This window comes from Ochotona princeps, chromosome 2 (assembly GCF_030435755.1).
Source record: "Ochotona princeps isolate mOchPri1 chromosome 2, mOchPri1.hap1, whole genome shotgun sequence".
Lineage (NCBI taxonomy): Eukaryota > Metazoa > Chordata > Mammalia > Lagomorpha > Ochotonidae > Ochotona > Ochotona princeps.
The window spans coordinates 87,724,806-87,744,495 of record NC_080833.1 but is presented as its reverse complement, the minus strand read 5'-3'; the positions used below and the strand labels follow the sequence as shown (position 1 = coordinate 87,744,495).

Here is a 19,690-nt window from a genome sequence, read left to right as displayed (position 1 = left end):
TAAATGTCTCTAAATTTTGCCTGTGTGACAAAGTAGGAAATAAATCAATAATCATGATTCAAACTAATGATGTATGTTGGGAAATTGTCACATTCTATTACATGTTGAACCTTTAAACCATTAGCAAACTCTGCCTAAAAGATAATCCAGGAAACAATGTTACTAGAGTTTTCCAGCATGAAGAAGGTAGGTGTCACCACTGTCCTCTGATTTTCTTTTGCTCCCTTTATTTTTTGGTAGTATACATTCTTTCATTGAGTTCAACCACTGAAAATCCAAGGGCAGATCCCTAGGAGGCTCTAGATACACTAACCAGCTGCATGGTGTAGGGGTTTACGGTAAGTATTCCTTACCATCAATCTACTGTATTCCCTTCTAGGGGCATGCATTCAGACTCAGCTTACGCCTAGCTGGGCAGTGGCCAGAGGAATTCAGACCACAGAGTACAGAGAACATAAGGTAGTAATAACTCTATTCACCTCAGACATTTTGCCTGAAAGGACCCTTTCACAGCAGTGAGAATGTTTGCGATGTGACCAGAGGTAGGGCCTGTTAGATTGACTGCATCCTTTCTCAACCTTCTTAGAATAGCATCAGGCCATGGAACTTTGAAAAACTGAGGAGAAACGCAATTTGGAACAACACTTTTACATGTTGTTGCAAGCATTGTAACTCTCAAGTTACTGACATGATTTGGGATTCTGGCAGACTTTTATATACATGTTTGCTCTTTTAAGTATTTAATAAGGATTTATGTATATGTTTTAGAGTAGAGTTTCAGAAAGAGGAGGGCAGATAGAGAAATTTTCCATCCACAGATTCACTCCCTAAATGGCTCCAATGGCCAGGCCAGAGTCAGGTCAGAGCCATGAGCCACAGGTTTTTTCTAGGTCTCCAGTAGGGATGGAAGATCCCAAGCACTTGAGCTGGGCCATTCTCCACTGCTTCCTCAGGTGCACTAGCAGGGTGACAGAATGGAAATGGGGCAGTCGAGGACTGCATCTAATGGGACAGCAGTGGTACCACATGTATGTGTTACCATATATGTGGTCACTGTGATCTGTTTATGTATAAGGGAAGACTTAGAAAATACTTTTTTAAATGCACAAACTAAGTAAACAAAAATCAAGTTTCAAAAAGTTTAGAAGTTAGAAATACATATTTTCTGCTTGTGAGAACATGAAGGTAACAAATACAGTAAACTGATCGATATTTCCACAGCAAAGTTGTTCTGTAGTTACACACTCCAGAGTCAGATGCAGCATGAGAGTAAATTACTTTGCTAAATTATATTAAAACTTGAGTTTGTGATCTGAAGTATGGCTTCACTGTATTTCTCTGCAGTGGTTCTTCATCGCAAAGTAATTTTCATAGTGAAGGCATTTCGAGGTGATGTTCTCTTTTTTTATTACTTTCTGCGCTTATTTCCTTCTTGGGGCCATGTGGAATCTGTGATTTGGAATAATCTGATAGGTTATGAGACATAGTCTGAAAGTTATTAAAAATAAAAGATCCTAAAAATGAGTGGAAAATGTAGGATTGATTATGCATACCTCTTTGACTTAGTTGAGGACTTTTAAGCATCTGATGGTCTTAAAGAACAGGCCCTGGGCAAGTCTTTCAGTATTGATCAACAGAACGTTGCTTATTTAACACATTTCCTACTGAGTGGCTAATAGGAGTATGCTGGTATCCTCATTTGCATTGTTCCACAAAATCTGTGAAAGATATTTTAGGAAATTTTAAGGAACAAAAAGGAGTCAGTAGGATGGAATAATTTAAATGTTGGGGGAAAAAAATAACCAAGGAATAGATATTCCAGACTAATGGGATTTCTTTGAGGACTGGTAAAAGGGAGTTCAGAAACCTGGTCCTGGTGACTCTGTGCACTCAGCAAGCTTTCAGAGCCTGGGGCTGAGCTTCAGGCCCCAAGCCAGGACCGGGCAGGGGCTGAGCTCCCAGGACTGCACAGAGGCAGGGCCAGGGCTATGGAGAGAACTTCCTGCAGTTTCGGCCTTGCCCCTTGGAGTTATGCTTTGCTTGCCTTTTCTCTTCCCTCTTCTGCCCCCACCTCATTCGGGGATCAGGGCAGAATCAGCTGGAAAATTTAACTTACTCACCCCCTTCTAATGTCAGCTTCCATAAATTAATTTCTCCTCCTCTCTCAGAGTACAGTTGTGTTCTTTAAGAGGCAAACCTCGGGAATGAATTTAGTTCTGAGTTAAAACATTTACTAGTCCCAGTTCCCCAAGCAGGGCTTGCTTCCCTTAGAACTTAGGGGTGGGTGATTGGTCTCCGGGGTTTCTCCTAACTTTAAATCTCTGATTTTAAAAAAGAATGTATAAACACTTTCCAAGAGCAGACAGTACAAGGAACCCGTTGGTTCCACGTTTGCCACACGAAGCAGATTTCTGCACAGGGATAAGGTTACAACTGCCAGCCCAGGACTCCAGCGGTGTGGAGGCTCAGACTGCGAGCTCCTCCCCTCCCCTGCCAACGACCGAGGCTAACAGACAGGGTGCAAAGAGACAAGTAGCTGCTTTTTTTTATTGAATACAGAAGCTCGTTGAAAACTCCGTGTGCTCCGGGGCTCCCCTGCAATTCCTTTCATTCCCAAAGAGCTGGAGCCAAGCACGCGTTCCGTGTAACGCCCTCCCATTTCTTCTGGGGGTTTGCACAGAAGAGGAAGGAGGGGGATGAGTGGGACGTGGGAGGGGGTCGGGGTAGGCTGGGCCTGCACAGAATCCTGATTCTCCTGCAGAGAGAGTGAGAGAGAGAGAAGGGGCGGGCTCGGACGCCCCAGAGGCGTGTGATTGGGTGCGACCCGCAGCCTGCTTGTCAGTTTGGCCCGGGCCGGGGGCGGGCTGGGGGGGGGGGGGGGGTGAAGCAGGGAGGGGGCAGTGGGCGGAGGAGGGGGCTGCCCTGAGCCTCTCGTCCGGCCCACTGACGGCATGAAGCCTTTAGGGGCACGCAGTGCTCTCGCCTCTTTGGTTGAAGCCCCTCATCCGCCTTCAGTCTGAAGATAGGGCCTGGCTGAAGACCGGTCGGAGGGGCTCCAGGCTGAGGCAAAAGAGAGGGAGAGAAGGGGGCGACAGACAGGAAGGAACCAAACCATCACATTGAAAAGGAGAAAAAAAATCCTTTGACTTTTTTCCTCCACCGGCCTTCCCCAATGGCCCTGTAGCAAACAGCTCCGGAGATACCCTGGAAGGACTAAGTTGGTCCGTATTCGGGATCTCGTGGTTCCAAATCACAGTTTTGAGTAGGGGGCTCGGAGATGGAGCCGTGGTCCTCTAGGTGGAAGACGAAGCGGTGGCTCTGGGATTTCACCGTGACCACCCTGGCGCTGACTTTTCTCTTCCAAGCCAGAGGGATCAGAGCAGGTAAGAATGCATGGATTTGGGAAGGTGGGAGGTTGCCGTCGGTCTTTTTCCTTCGGTGCCCCTCCCCCTTTCCCCTTTCCTTCCCTCCCCCTTCCACATTGGGTGAGGGAGTGGAATGGGTAGGGGGCGATTCCCTTCAGTAAAATCCAGACTGTCGCTGCCACATGGTTAGAAGTAGAAACTGGGGAGGAGAGAAGGCTGAGGGTGGGACAGTAATGGGAGAGGAGGTGGGTAGCTGAGAAAAAGATCTGTCAGGCACCGAGGAGGCTTGAAGTGCCCTGCCTCACGTCCCAGCCCCTTTAAAAGAAGGGAAAATATTACCTTTGAGCACAAGGGGTAGTTGTACAAAGCTTTTGTTTCAGAAATAGCATTTAGCCTGTCCTTTGAACAAATCTGCTTTCCTCAGATTCTAACTAATGGGAATATCTTTTGAGAGGGTGAGTTGAGGAGAAAATATAGAGAACGGGTATAAAGTGAACCTTGATAAAGTTCTTTGTCTGCCACCAAGTGAGAAACAGGCTGTTTTACTTTGAGGGGTATAAGAGTAACCGGGAGGCCGGGGGACGGGGGAATCTAGAAGATTCAGAGTTCTCTCAGTGTGAGTTGGGGGCATTCTGAGGAGAATTTCGGTGGACCTTTTTTCCTTTTTCTCTTCTTTCTTTTTTTTGAGGAGAATGTTCATAGTAGGGAGCACACTTCTCCCCTGAAGCTGGGTCCCCTCTTCCCTGAGCCGTCCCCCCTCACCCCACTTCTTGCAGGTTGGACGTGCAGTTCTCTTGGAGAATGATGAAAGTCGCCCAGCAAATAGGGTTGGGGGGCGGAATAAGGACTGGGAGGGAAGAGGGGTGGCGCTGGGGTGCGGTGGGAGGAGAGAGGTAAGGAAAAGTTCCTACGTGGCACCACCAAATATTCAATGGCCAGACCTGCTTGGCAGACGGCAGCCCCGTCAGTACCCGCGGAGGGAGAGCGACTTCACTCCTCCCCTCGCCGCCAGCCTCGGCGCGCCCCGCCCTGGCCGGCACAGGCATCTGGCAGCAAAGGTCCGTTAGGTGCTGCAGACTCGGCTGGAAGGCCGACGCCCTTCTGGAACTGGGGGCGCCTCAGCACCGTCCGGCAAAAGCCCACTTTGCCAGGAGTTCAGAGAGACTCCGGGGAGTGTGGGGGAGGGCGGGGAAGTCAGGATCAGGGAGGAAAAACAAACACGTCAATATGATCTGCGGAGGCTTCAGCCAAAATCTGAGCCCGGCTCTGGGGCGAGGAGGTGACGGTTGCGCCTGGGTGTCCCTTCGTTCCACAGGCTCGGTGGCTTTCCTGTTCGGAGCCACAGGCAGCGCAGCGTTACTTCTGCCTGGGACTTCTGGTGAACAATCAGGAGCCTCATTCGGAGTGTAATTGAATTTTGAAATAAGTTATGTAGAGTATGTGTATTGCTTTATTTCCACGTTTTCGAGCATGAAAAACCGAGCAGCTGTGGAAGAGACCCCATCAAAAAGCTTGCGTTGTACCTTTGGTACCTGGTCGCCTGTTGCATTGGTCCATTTTGTCAGCCGTTCTGCCCTCTGCTGGTTTTATGGATTATGTGGAATTCGGGCATCTGCTTGCAGTGTTAGACCTCATATTCCTTCTCTCCACAGTGATGCTGGAAAAACATTTAGTCGGTTTTCAGCGTGCCACATAGAAATCTACACAGAAATATTGTAACGGTAGTTATTAAAAATATACAGAGTTTGAGAAACCCTTTAGTAAAGACAGAGACACATTTGAGTTCAAAAGATACCATTGTATAAATTCACCAAATGAATTGCGATTTCTTTTCCACATTGGCCTTCCTATAAATCTGTAAGAATATCATAAAAATAAAATTTCTGTACTTCTAAAGCATAATTTTCTCTTTTCACTTTAGCTACATACCTGAAATAATTTTAAACAAACTTTTCGATACTACCTTGAATAAAGAATGCATAATAACTTTCCCTCTTTTTGTGAATTCATGTAACATGAGAAATACTAAAATATAAAGTCAGATGTTGTTGAATTTCTGTTTTTCATTTCTGATGAGATATTTTGAAAGATACATGACAGTTAAGAGACTTGTAAGATTTTTTTTAATAAAAAGCTTAATGTTTATTGCTTAGTGAATGGCTACATATTTACATAAACCTGCTACTGTAAGCGTTGCCCAATAAACTTCAAAAAGGAAATAGTAACATACAAATGCTTAAAATTAAAGCATAGGATCTGAAGCCTAAAATGTGCACATAAGGGAAAAATAAACCTGGTGTCCACTTTTAATACTAGCCTGCAGAATTGTAGTTAAAATAATGAGTAGGATTTCACAATAGTTTCTAAATATATTATATTCCAACATCATATTATGATTCAGTGATTTCACTGAGGTACAGTGGTTTGGTGCAGTTGCTAAACTCAAAGATAATTTTTAAAAGATCCTATCTTAAAATAAAATGAATGCATCAATGCTTAACTTAAATTCGGAAGAAAAAAGGAGGCAGAAATTTTCTTAGAGGCAAATGGTTTAAAGAAAATTAGTGATTTTCCATAACTACATTATTTTACTTTGAAAATCTAAATTATAACTTGTAAGTCAAAACATACTGATTAAATCTTTCAATTATTGGTTTAGGAAAAAAAGGTTAAGTGTTATTTCCATCAACACATGTTTACATTGGCTTCAGTTTTGTGTTTCATGTACTTGACTACAGTTAATCTAAGTGTTTTATCTCAAGAACTTGTAGATTTTTTTAATCAATTGTTTTATTAGTTACTATAGATAGTACCTGGAAATCTGGAATAGCTAATAACCACATTGTAATAGTGTCAAGATGGATGATTAATTTTTAATGAGTGTTTGTATAATCAAATACTAACCAAAATCCAATCATCCAAGTCATTTTTAATAATTAAAATAATATGTGACCTCTGGCAATGAAATCAATATGCCTTGCAAAAAGCTGATAAATTTTAAAAGTAAATTTTAAAGCTTGTCAGCAATTTGTAGTGAGTTTCACAGAACTGTCGTTTTGAGTGCCCGGGATCAGCAGGTGAAATGGTGCTGACTCTACAATCTAATCCAGCCTTGCAAAGACACCTCATCTTTGCCTTTGCTCAATTAATGAGAAATCAGTTGAAAATAGGATGTTTCTGATAACAAATGCAGTGTTTGCTGAGATTGCTAACATGATGGTCAACATTTATTTTTTTTTTAATAAAAGTGGACCAAATCTATGATAGAGAAATGCTGAAGAATAAAAGTAGTTCTCAAGAAGCACCACTTTGCATACTTTATAAAGATGGCCTCCATTTCTGGGCCATTTATATATTCAGTTAATGGATGACACTTTGACCGACTTTTCTACTAGTCTTGACATTATGTTTATTAACATTTTCAAGTGACATTTTTCTTCTTAAACAATAATTAATTCAGGGGCCACTTTACAAAAATTATTCTTGAAGAGGCATCTGTAAGTTACAAAATGAGCAGTGTATTTCCATATATAATATAATTCTGACAATATAATTTTTAGATTTTTCCATTGCTCTTAATTTGTGATTGAAGCAGAAAAAACTGTATTATTCATATTCTGAAACTACAGCAAGGCAAACCTCTTTTTGGATTTGTGAGTTAAATTTCTGTCTGAGAAAAGTGTGTAAGTAGCTTTTTCTTTTTTTCTACAAGTTTGGCTCTTTTTTTGAGATAAATTTCACTCTGGTTAATTTATTGAGATGCCGCCTAATTAGTGACAGCAAGGACTCAGATCAAACTTGGTTGAGAGTCTCTATGTTATAAAATGTCAAAATTTTCAAAGGAAGAAAAGATGTTTAATGAAATCTTAAAAATAATACTATGAAGGGAAAAGAGGGACCCCCATGCTTCTAAGTTTATATTGTGAAAAACATGATATCTACTCATTTTATGTAAGCAGAAAAGAATACAACTAAAACTTGCTAATGAAGACTATCTGTTCATTAAGAAACTAAGGAACACAGATTGTAAGCTGCACACTCTTTTCTTATAAAAACTTAAACATTATTGATATATGCAGACCTTTCCTGAGTAAGTTCAAGGTTTGCACTAGTAACACTAAAGATATTGAAACAGAATTTTCACATTTGCTGCAGAGACTAAAAGTATCTACAGGTGTTCGTGCTTGAACTTAAATAATAAGTTGAAGTGAAAAAGCATGATTTTATGAAAATGAGATAGTAAATAGAGTTATAAAACACATTTTAAAATTACTCCATTTCCTAAATTTGAGAAAGGTAATATTTGATCATTTGATCTAGACATATTATTAATAGATCCAAATTCATAAGTATATCAACATCAGAGTAAGGAAGCATTATAATTTCTAAAACAATTTGTGTTTACAGTTATTTAAAATAAAGTTTTATTTTAAATAGTTTTTTATTTTCTGTAAACTTGCTAATGGCAGATTAGATCCAGCTTTAAATTTTTGAAAAGTTAAGTGTTAGACATTTATTTCAAATGATTAAAATAGTGTCATTTTTAAGCTTTTAGTATAATTTTAGCTGGCTAATATTTATAAAATATAACTTGTTAATAAGAGATATTCACTATGACATACTATGTATATATGTTGTTTATCTTTTCCGAGTGAGTGTTCAGTATTGGCAAATAACAGGAGATAACTTGTGAAAATTCTAATTAAAGTCTTAGTGTGAATTTTGAAAACATTTGAAACTGAAAAAATGCATAGTTAAAGTATAGAAAGTGGTCGCTCCCAGTGGAGTACCACGAAATCTGCTGAGCTGTCAACCTCTATGACAGATTTCATTACCACGTATAAAACTGGGGAGATAAGGGGAGAAAAATTCAATTTTCAACCTTTCATGAATTTGTAGACTTCAAGAGCTAGGAGTTCTTTGAAACTGGGAGTTTACCTATCTTAAATGAAAAATAGTACGTGTGGGGTCCTAAAGCCAATACCCTGCAAGTATTTACATAAGTTTTATACTCTTCATTCATAATTCATATACATAAATATATATGGAATTTTATGAATAATGACCCATCCCATCATCTTACTTGCTTTTAAAGCTTCCATATAAAGCCAGATTGTTTTTTAATCTTAGATACTCTTTTGTTTCCTCACCTTTGGAGAAGTAATTAAGAACAGTTTGGTGCAGTCATTAGGAATTCCAGGCAACTGTGGAGGGGCATGGGAAGGCGTAAGCTTCTTTGCATTTCTGCTTTTACTCCCCCACTTCCCGCATTTAATACTGGGGTGATGTGACCTGAGTAGGGAGTGCAGAGGAAACCAAACTTTTGTTTTTTTGACCATTGAAGTTTTGTTTCCTAGCAAAGAAGAAAGAGAGGTATAGATAGACTTATACAAAGTTTCAGTGTTCCCCAGATGCATTTGCTGAAGAATCAACTTGAAATGCAGTCTGGAGTAGCTTTCTAATGCCCTCCTACATTTTGAATCCTTTCCTTCTAACTTTTCTTGAAGTTTAATTCCAAATTTAGGGTTTTTTTTCCTCATTAAACTGCACTCCATATGAAAATGCATCTATTTGTTTTCCTTCCTCCTTTTAAACCCTAATATTTTATGATTTGTAGGGAAAAATATATATATATACACACATTTTCAGTTGTAACAGAGTTCAGCATCCATAATTCTAGCTTTGGAGAAAATGAAAGACAATTTTAAAGTGATTTAGTGAGTAATATCTATTTATCAGTTGCAGTCCTTGGCCTACTACTGAGTTGGCTAGTGGTTCTTTAGACATTGGCTGATTACCAGACCCACTGTTATCTGGTAAAATAAACTCTTTGCTTGCTGTGCATGGAATTAGAGACAGTGCTATTAATTTAGGAGAAAGAACTCAGAGAAAAGAAAGGTTATCATATTTCAGAGTAAGAGACTAGCTTAAATACAACTTGACAATTGAGAACTAAAACAAACCTGTGTAAAAGCGTTTTAGCACAATCAACTTTTGCAGTACTCTCAAACCTTCTCTATTTTTCTTCAAAAGCGTGTCTTTCTTATTTTAACTAAATTTAATTGCTCTTGAATGGCTGTGTACTCTACAGGCAACTGAAGGTCCCTATTCATACAATCTGAGCTCATAGAGTATCAGGGGAAGCTTCCTTCCTCTGTCAGACTAGTAAACTGACATCTGAGCTTAAAGGAATCAATCTTAGAATGTGTGAGGTAGTCGGTTTTCCTTCCTCACTCAGATTTTCACGTACAGCATTCTGAAAGGATGATTCCCAGAAATAACAGTAGCTATAATTCTTGACCAGGTTAGTAAGAATTCCAGTGCACTTTGATACTGGCTACAGAGAAAGAATTGCCATGGAAATTTGTTGTCTTTGCCACTCCTGTTTGGAACACAAACTACAATTGGCTGTTCCCTTCCTGCTGGACGCTGAGTCATCACAACCTACACTTAGCAGAGTGCATTGTGCATGACGTGGCTGCTCTGTATGTTCAGGTTACTGTCAGCCATTTCGCGCTGCCCCAGCCCTTAGCTCCATCACCCTCTATTAGAGCCATGGTAAACCTCTTGACTGTGTTCTCCATCATCTCAGAACTCTCTTGATGAAGACATTCTCATTCATCTAACACCTGCCTCAGAATTTAACTGAGATGTCACAGATCCATATAGCTTTCCCTATGCCTTCAGGCACATGTAATGGTGATAACTAACATTAAATGCATGCCCACTGTGTTCTAGGTTCTGTTGTAAGCATGTTTCATGCAGAATTTCCTTATTCTGATGATTTTCCAGGAAATAAGCTGATATAAGAGACAGTTTTGTTGACTTACCTTATGATTATGGTGCTTTGAGATCTAATATTCATTCAGAAATCATTCATCTGTACTATATTAATTGTATCAAATGTTTGAGTTGGTTGAGTGCTAGTAAAGAATAAATACAAACAATTTCTTGCAAAGGTAATGTTCTAATTAAGTTGCTCTTGAGCTTGTGCTGTAGTTCAGTGTTAGGGTGGCTACCGTATCCCTCTTACTATTTATTGACAAATATAAATACCAGTTGTGATGAAAAATTACTTTGATTTGGTTCATATATTTATTATATTATCAACTGTAATTTTCAAGTAAGAAGTATATGCAGTTGTTAGTGCTCAAATTAATACATGGTAGTTATTTTGAAAGAAATTTATGTATATTTTGTATTTTAATCACATCCATTTTATATTTCAATTTCACTAAGGTCAGTAAGACAGTATTCTTTTTTTTTAAATTATTTACTTTTATTGGGAACACAGGTTTACAGAAAGAAAACCAGAGAGAGATAGAGGAAAGTCTGCCCTCCGATGATTCACTCTCCAAATGGCCACAGTGGCCACAGCTGAGCCTATCTGAAGCAAGGAGCCTGGAGACTCTTCCTGATCTCTCATGGAGGTACAGAGTCCCAAGGCTTTAGGCTATTCCCCACTGCTTTTCATGGCACCAAGGAGGGAGCTGGGTGGGAAGAGGAGCAGCTGGGACACTAAATAGTGCCTATATGAGATGCCTCTACTTGCAAGCGGAGAATAAGATAGTTCTCCATCATGCCAGCCCCCAGTAGGATAGTATTTTCTTTAACTTTATTTAGTGTGCACAAAGCACCTCAAACAAAGTCCACCCCATAGTAAGAATTTGATAAATCTTTTTTGTATAAAGTAAATGTATTGGTTGTAGATTTTAAGTTACTATTTTAATCACTGGGTTCTTTTAAGTATTGTAAATATAGTCAGAAGAATGTCTAAACTAATTCTGTTAATACAGTGTATTTTCCTGAAAATGTCAGTTTCTATATTGCCCATAAGCCAAGCTCTGACCTCCATGTTTGGTAATCTTCCACTCTGTTGACCACTGCTTTCTAATCGGGGCTGAAAGGAGAATGACACAAAGGGATGTAAAGAAAGAATCCCAATAAGGAAATATTGTTCAAGAAGAAGAAAATGATAGAATGTGAAAAGGAGGCTTGGAAGATGGCAAGACACACATAATACAACATCATATGCTTATTTTTTTTCTTCATAGCATGAGATGATGTGAATAATTAGAAAGTCAAGAGAGATTGCTGTGTTGGCAGGCCAGCACATACTTTGATATCAGCACTGACTAAATGGTCCCAGATGATTGTAACCACTAGGTTCTTTAACAAATAATGAAGAACTTGGGCCAACTACATTTTCTGAAATAGCCAGCTCCAAGAAAAGAGCCTGAAGCTTTCCACTGCAGTTAAGTACACTGAAGTTACACTTTATGTGGAGTTAGGTTTGTCACAAGCTTGCAATTGTATAAATAAATCATCTTTACTAAGGAGTACATTAAACCAATATCTGTACACAATTACAGAATCTTCTGCAAGACAAAGAAGAATGTGTTTTTAACTTTTAGAAGACTATTATTACTACCTGAATAATACTTTCTTTAAGACTATAAATTGCAAATAAGGATTTCTGTTTCTGAGAATTTATATATTAGACCATTATGCTCATTTTATTTTTTTCAGAGAACAGGATGCTTTATTGTAAGCATTTCTAAGTCAGAAAAATATCTTTCAGGGAAGCTAATCACATAGTTTGAAAATAACCATGCCATTCATTAGGTTAATTATAGCCTTGAATAAAGTTGGTAGGTTGTCAAGTCCTAAAGTTTTATTAAAATCCCAGATCTTTCTCATAAACTGTAGTTTCATGTACTGGACTGCCAATTCAATCATTTAGATGACATTTAAGTGTCAAATCCATAATACCCAATGCTGAATCACAGAACCTTGTCAACGCATTCCTCACATAGCCTTTTCCATCTCATGGTTTTCTCTCCAAAAAACTTGGAGTCAACTATGTTTCCTTTTCTCTTACACCTATGCATTGTTTATCAGCAATCGTTGGGTGCTTCTATTTTGGAATATCTTCCATATCTGACCCAGTGCATTATCTCTCAGTCCCAGAAAACAGCAGCTTATTTGTGGAGAATTGCATTTGCTTCCCTATCGTTGTCTGGTTCCACTTTGGTGCTCCTGGGATTTTGGTGCTCTCAATGTAAGACCACAGGATTCTGAAAAAAAAAAATAATAATAAGGTAATGTGGTATCTCTGCATCTTCTTTGCAATTTAACCCTGAACCTAAAACTACTATAAACGTAACCATTAAATCAAAACAAAACACAAAGTTGATGAACATCATTTGTCTCTTTCCAAAGATTTTGCTTCTCACTTGGAATAAAACCCAATGTCCTCGATCCTAAAGGATCCATTCTACATTATTTCTTATATCTTTCCTATGTCCTTTATGGGACCTGTATTTATCTCTTTGTATTTCCTACAATACCCTGGGACAACTTTGGTCTCAGGTTCTTTGCATTTTATTTCATAAAATTCTGTTCTACACAAATATCAGGATAGATGGCATTACACACAAGTGGAAATTTCTTATTCAAATTTGTTTTTGTCCCACTATTTTATATCCTTGCTTCTGCAACCTTCCCTATGACCATTTTATGATGTTTTCCAGATTTGTTGTTCATTTTTGCATTAATAAAATATTTGTTGTGCATAAAATGAAATTATATTTTGCATAAAAGAGATGGCCTTTATTGGTTGTAGAGGAAATGAAAGAGAGAGGGAAAAACTGGCAGTTTCTGCGTGGTGTATATAAAATGGGCCACTGCAATTCAAAACGTGTGTTTTTTGGTTTAAAAATTTTTGGTTTTCACATGTTCGCCTTAATTTAAGAAGATATAATGTTATGCATAACATGATATGTTATGGATGTTATGTCATATGTAGTATATAAACTAAAATGGAAATGTGAATGAGGTGGTCACAGAATGTGGTTAAGAAATCGCATTTATTTTTAACATGTTGACTGCTCAATACTATGTCAATTAGTTCCATAACGATGTTAATTGTTGCTGATAATATGTTAGTGCTTTTATTTGATCGGGATGATACTCTGCTGGCTCTGAACTCAGACCAGAGAGGGTCTCCCCAATAAGTAGTTGGACTTGACTGGACTATAAGATGCTGGACTCTATGCTTGGCATATGCTTGCTAAGAGGGAATCTCAACTGAACTTGAACTATGGTTATGCAACAGGGTGGTGGAACCCACCATGGGGGGAGGGTGTGGGGAAGTGGGGGGAGAATCCCAGTTCTTATGAAATTACAACACAATGTAATTAATGAACAAATTTAATAAAAAAAATTTGGTTTAGAATATTTACTTGAAAGGCAGTTACACACATAACCACACATAGGGAGAGACACAGAGAGATAGAGAGTAAGACTGAGTTATTTTCCTTCTGTTGCTTTACTTTTATGATGGCTATACTGGCCAGAGCTGGACAAGGTCAAAGCCAGGAGCCAACAACCAGTAGCTCCATTTGAGTCTACATATGTATCAGCCTTGCATGTGGCAGCTTAACTCATCATACCACAACTCTGGCTCCAATACTTTGTTTTTAATTCTTAACAGAAAATGCATAATTGGGTAAGTTTGGGTTGCATATATCACCTCAAATTATTTAAATTTTCAAGTCTTATTGGCATCTGGGACATAGGCATAAAGCAATTTCAAAGTTTACATTTCATTTCACATAATATACACCTGTTAATATCATATAGAAATGTCATGTCCTGAAGCATTTTTCATATTTCATGAGCATCATGGACACTGACCTAGCTGTTGTAGAAGATGATAGATGTGTAGAAACATAGTGAAAGTTTCTCTTGTTCCATTGGTATAGGAGCAATGATGATGCCTAGAATGTGAATGGAAGATATTTCCAGGCAGAGGATTAGAAAACAATTGCAGATTAGATGTTATCAAGAAAGTGACTATATATGCTGATAGTCAAAATAAATCTATTTATTCATTTAATTCAATTATAAATAAAATTTCATTTACTCTTCACAAAGGCTTGATTTATGAAAATGAGCTTTCAACAATAAGATCTTAATATAATTGCTTGAATATTGCTTGAATTCACATTTTTATTAATGCCACTTCAGAATATTATACTATTTTTAATTTCCAATTGCATATTTTACTGTACAATTGATATTTTTAAACTTATGCTAAGAATCCTAAGAAAGTATGTTTAATTAGATCATTATGATCTAATTGCCTAAAAAATATTAACAATAAATTTGTTGGTGCTTGGTTTGATGAAAACAATTATAAAATATTGCTTTTGTCTATGTTTTTTCAATTTGGTGCTATTCACGACATAAAATATTCTAATACTAATGTTTTTGCAAGATGGTGACTGAAATCTGGACTTTTGAAATGCATGTATTTTGTGAGAGAGAGGGAAGGGAAATGCAAGGAAGCAACATTGTGTTATTAATGGAAGTATGTTCATCTTACTGTGGAATTCTTTTGTAGTAATTGAACTCTAAGCAGTACAATGGAACACTTCCCATGACAGGGGGTAATTAGGATAAATTATTCAAATGTTTTCTATATTCTCTCTCATTTTACCAATACGTTTTGGGAGTTTATTTCCACTTTTTTGCATTCTCACTACAAAATTTAGATTGGGGAACACAAAGAAGTCTAGATTTTCAGCCAAAATAGATTGCATTTGGAAATATATGTGATTTCTACTTGCATTCTGTATATTTGCCACATTGTCACTGAAGGATGGATTGTGTTCAGTGTACTATATTTAATCTTCCAATACTTTATGTTGGTTTACAATACAAAATTGATTTGCTGCATAAAATACATTGTCAGAGTAAATATTCTACAATATCAGATTTTTACACTTTGAAATAATCCATTTCACTTTTACTTTTGTTTAATCTACAATTCTGTCAATTTTATGCACTGAGAAAGAAAAAAATGGAAAAAAAAGATTTCAGCATATTTATACCTGTATGTACTACAGAGTGTTAATTGTGTCATGGAGTGTTGGACATCAAAATAGATTTGAGACCCATTTGTTTGCTAAAATTGTCTAATTTCCATGCTACCTCCTGGGAGTCTGTATATCAGTAATGACATATGAACAAGCTGGGTGGATAGCTAAGCAGCACATAATTATATTCATGAATGTCTGATGGACATTTAGAGACAGAAAATGACTTAGTATTCTAATCTACTGTAAACAGATTCCCAAAGCAGGCACTGATAACAGATAAGAGGAATCAAGTTAATCAATTGCTTTAGGGGTATGTGGATGATGCTCATTGATGCAGAAATGAGTTTAGATCATATTATTTAGATTAATTGCATGCTTTGTAGATATTAGATACTATCTTCATAAATAAAATTATTTTAAGAAGATATTTATTTCGAAGGGAGAAAGAGAGAGGAAGAGAAGTGAGGAAGAGAGAGAGAGAGAAAAGAAATACACCCACAGAACTTCTGTCTATGTTTCAGTTACTAAGTGTCAATCATGGCCAAGGCTAGGTCAGGCGAAATCCAGGATCTAGGCACTTCTCCAACTGACACATGCTGTTTTCTGCTGCTTTCAATAATGTGATCCTGAGTCAGAAGTGGGACAACTGGGTTCTGAACTTAGGTCCACATGGAATTCTGACTTTGCATGGGTTGGGTTAATATGCTACACATCAATGCTAGAACCTACAACTCTTATCACATTAATTCTAAAAATGAGGTTGAGTTGAAAAAATTCTCAGTAACCAAAATCATATACATAATGAATTCTGAACTTAGGTTACAAATTGGTTTAAAATATAGAAATTAATTGTTGTAATATTATAAAATATAAACTATTGAGAGTTCTGATGACTTGGAGATTGAGCAGAGTATTGGTAGTAGGTGAGTTATTGCAGTTACTTCTCTCATACATGTTCATTTTTTTCCACATATTACGTAAGCACAGCAGTACTTTGAGTTTTAAATTCCCACCTGGAGCAGTAAATCATTTTGTGATGGGGTGGGGGGATAGTTTATGACTCAAATGTTTTATTTTGCCTCTTTCCATAATGTATGTGAAGAACAAGATGAGGATAACTGAGTGGAATGTGTCAAAGCATCTATGCTAGAAAGGTCACTTCACATTTGCATTCTTGCCTAGCTTAAACCAAACAACAAGGATGACCACCTATGGAATGCTCTTTGAGTTGACGACGCAAGGCAGAAGGGAGTACTCACTGACTCATTCATTTGTTCATTATTGAAATATATAATAATTGATTATTTACTGGGCTTCAGCCAAAACACATTAACAATTCAATAACAGAGATCAATAGCACCAATGTTCACTGTTAGAGGGTTTGTAATATTTCAGGGAAAGTAGATCTTAACTAATTACTTGCTCAGCAAGAACAAAGACATAGTAAAAGGAAACAAAAAAGAGAGATTTGGGTTGGGGGTGAGATTAGAGAGCATACATAGCAGGGGAGCATGTAGCCTAAAGCCAGAATGAGTTAAGCAGACAAAATAGGCTTCGACATTCTCCATGAGCAATTGGGGTCATATGAGAGGACCACAAAACTGAAAGTTTCTTGGAAAAAGCCATACTCAGTTTTAAACCAAAAGACTGACTACTTCTAAATCCTTGCCTGCATGTTGAATTCACTAGGGAAACTTTTAAAACATACTGAAGCTTGGGTCATTCCGTTACAGTTTATGAGCGCTGTGGTAGCATCAGATAGTTGTAATGACAGGGATGAAAAAAAATCAGTACATTCTCTTTAGCTGATTGAGGAAAGGTGAGGATAAAAGTCCAGATAAATACAACAAGGTTCATTTTACAAGTGGAACACTTAACTCCAGAAGTAAATTTGTGATGGACAGATGGATAGGTGGTGTTATAAATGGCTTGCTTTGAGTTTGAGAGTGAGTTTAGATGGAGATGGTTCTTCTCCAAAGTCTTTAGCAGGCAAGGTAATTGCAGAGAAAATTTGTGCCACTGAATTTTATTCAATGTTGATGCTTGAGCGAGCATGACTACCTTCATTTCCTTGGAACTTGTTCTCTTGTATTTGTTACCATATTTGTCCTTCTTTTTCCTCCCTTCTATTGGACTCTTATTTGTTTTTCAGGAATCAAGTTAAAAGGGTTGACTAGTAGATATGTATTCCTCTGTTTGACACACAGTTCTGTTGCAGCTACACAGCTCTGTTGTACTGTAAAAGCGATTCTCAAATTAACGTAGGCCACAAAGGAGTCCTCGTCCGCAGGCATAGTTTTCCAGGCCACCATTAGGCATTGTTTCAAATACCAATGTAGCTCTGACAAAACTCTTTGAGATGAATGCTTTCTTTCTTTCTTTCTTTCTTTCTTTCTTTCTTTCTTTCTTTCTTTCTTTCTTTCTTTCTTTCTTTTTTTCTTTCTTTCTTTCTTTCTTATTTTAAAAATGTATGACAACTGTTATTTAGTAATGTGTCTAAATTACAAAGATATGGGTTATGCAAAATTGAGAATCTAGAAGCCATCTGGCTCTTTGGCACTATGTAATACTGTTATTTGCTTTTGTCCATGGGAGTGTGAGCAGTAGCTAGGAGATGAATTAGACACAAAACAGTCAAGGTCTTCTGAAGTGTCTGTAACCCATGTGGATACTACAGGCACAAGGGGAGAAAAGTTCAAACTGCTACATGATTGAGTGGAAGTATTTAAGAGGCCACGAGAACACAATAAAAAGAGCATATTTGTATCTAAACTATTTTTATTTTAAGAGTTCAGTGTCATATGGGCCTCAGAGGAAGTCTTTTCATGTATTTTCATGAATATTTCAGTCAATATTTTATGTAGTCATATGGTCTGCAGGTATATGCCTATATGTGTACAAATATGCTGTTTTCCAGATTGGCAAAAAATAGGCAAGAATAGGAAAATGATTGAAACCATGTGTGGAGGTGCTGTAATAGAAGCTAGCAATATAACCTAGCTTGGGAAATCAGACATGCTTGTGGAGAACATCACATACCATATATCCTGTTTTCTTCTTCCAAGGATGAGTGGAACTGGGTTTTGTTTGTGTGTTTTCATTTTGTTTCATTTTTAAACGATGTATTTATTTGTTCAAAATGCAGAGTTAGGAGAGAGAGGGAAAGAGGGAGAGAGAGAGAGAGAGAGATCTTGTATTCACTAGTTTTCTCCCTAAATAGTCACAAGGGCCTCCATTGAGCCAGGCTAAAACCAGGAGCCTGGAATTTCATCTTGTCTCACACAAGGGTGGTAGGTTGCCAAGACCTTAAATCATCTTTCACTGATTTCCCAGGTGTATTAACAGGGAGGTGGATCGGAAGACAAACAGCCAGGACATGATCCATTGCTCACGGAGGATACCCATGTTGCAGGTGGCTACTTAATCCTACACGCGCAGTGTTGACCCCAGATGCAGAATTCATGAAGAGTCAGAGCCAGGGATAAGAAAACTGTGGCTTAGCAGAAGTCTGAGTTAAGTATGGCTAGACTATGGGAAAGGAATCAATAGATAATGAGAGACAAAAATAAAGCTATCAGGAGGTATACTTGGGAGTTATAAATAATTGTGTCAAGATGATTACGATTTTGTTTGAAAGAAAAATAGATATTATTTGAACACTTGTGGAGTTCTCTTGATGAATTTAAGCAGCCATGTATGTTACAGTTTTTAAAGCTCAATCAAACTGTGATATACAAATCTATGCGACTAGGCAAGTGATCAGTCAAATTGCTATTGTACCCTAACAGAATTGAGCTCTGGTATTCTCTTCTATTCAACAAACCTACAAATATGTAATAAGAGTCAGGAAAAAAGATTATGGGACAAAACATTGTGCTGAAATAGATACAGATGAAATGCTTACATAGTGTTATATATCAGTAACTGGCAACATAGAAAATAGGTTTTAAGAATTGAAGATTTGGGCTCGGGGCAGTAGCCTATTGGCTAAAGTCCTTGCCTTGTACATGCCGAGAAATCATATGGGTACTGGTTCTAACCCTAGTGGCCCTGCTTCCCATCTAGCTTCCTGCTTGTGGCCTGGCAAAGCAGTTGAGGATGGCCTAAAGCCTTGGGATCCTGCACCCAAGTGGGAGACCCAGAAGAGTCTCTAGGCTCCTTGCTTCAGTTCAGCTTAGCTCCGGCCAGCCAGTTGGGGCGTGAATCAATAGATGGAGGATCTTCCTCTCTGTCTCTCTTCCTCTCTGTGTATCTGACTTTCCAATAAAAAATTCTTTATGAAAAAGAATCGAAGAATTATTTTGAGTATGGTCACTCTTTAGATAGGATAAATTATTCTATAGTTACATAGCACATTGCTGAGTTAATCTTCAGCAGGTCGCTTTTAAAATATGTCAATTCTGTTAAACATTTGAGTTAACAGCTTACATGAAAGGAAAA

At 37.9% G+C, this 19,690-nt stretch overlaps 1 protein-coding gene across 2 annotated transcripts in view; it reads left to right on the top strand.

The window, feature by feature from the left end:
• Positions 1 to 3,199: 3,199 nt before the first annotated feature.
• The window catches only part of COL11A1 (collagen type XI alpha 1 chain), a 187,183-nt gene continuing 170,692 nt past the window's right edge, over positions 3,200 to 19,690 (top strand). For both annotated transcript variants that reach the window (XM_058659710.1, XM_058659707.1), the window contains exon 1: positions 3,200 to 3,383. In XM_058659710.1, the coding sequence (XP_058515693.1) occupies positions 3,278 to 3,383 (106 nt within the window). In that variant the 5' untranslated portion in view covers positions 3,200 to 3,277. The remainder of the gene's footprint in view (positions 3,384 to 19,690) is intronic.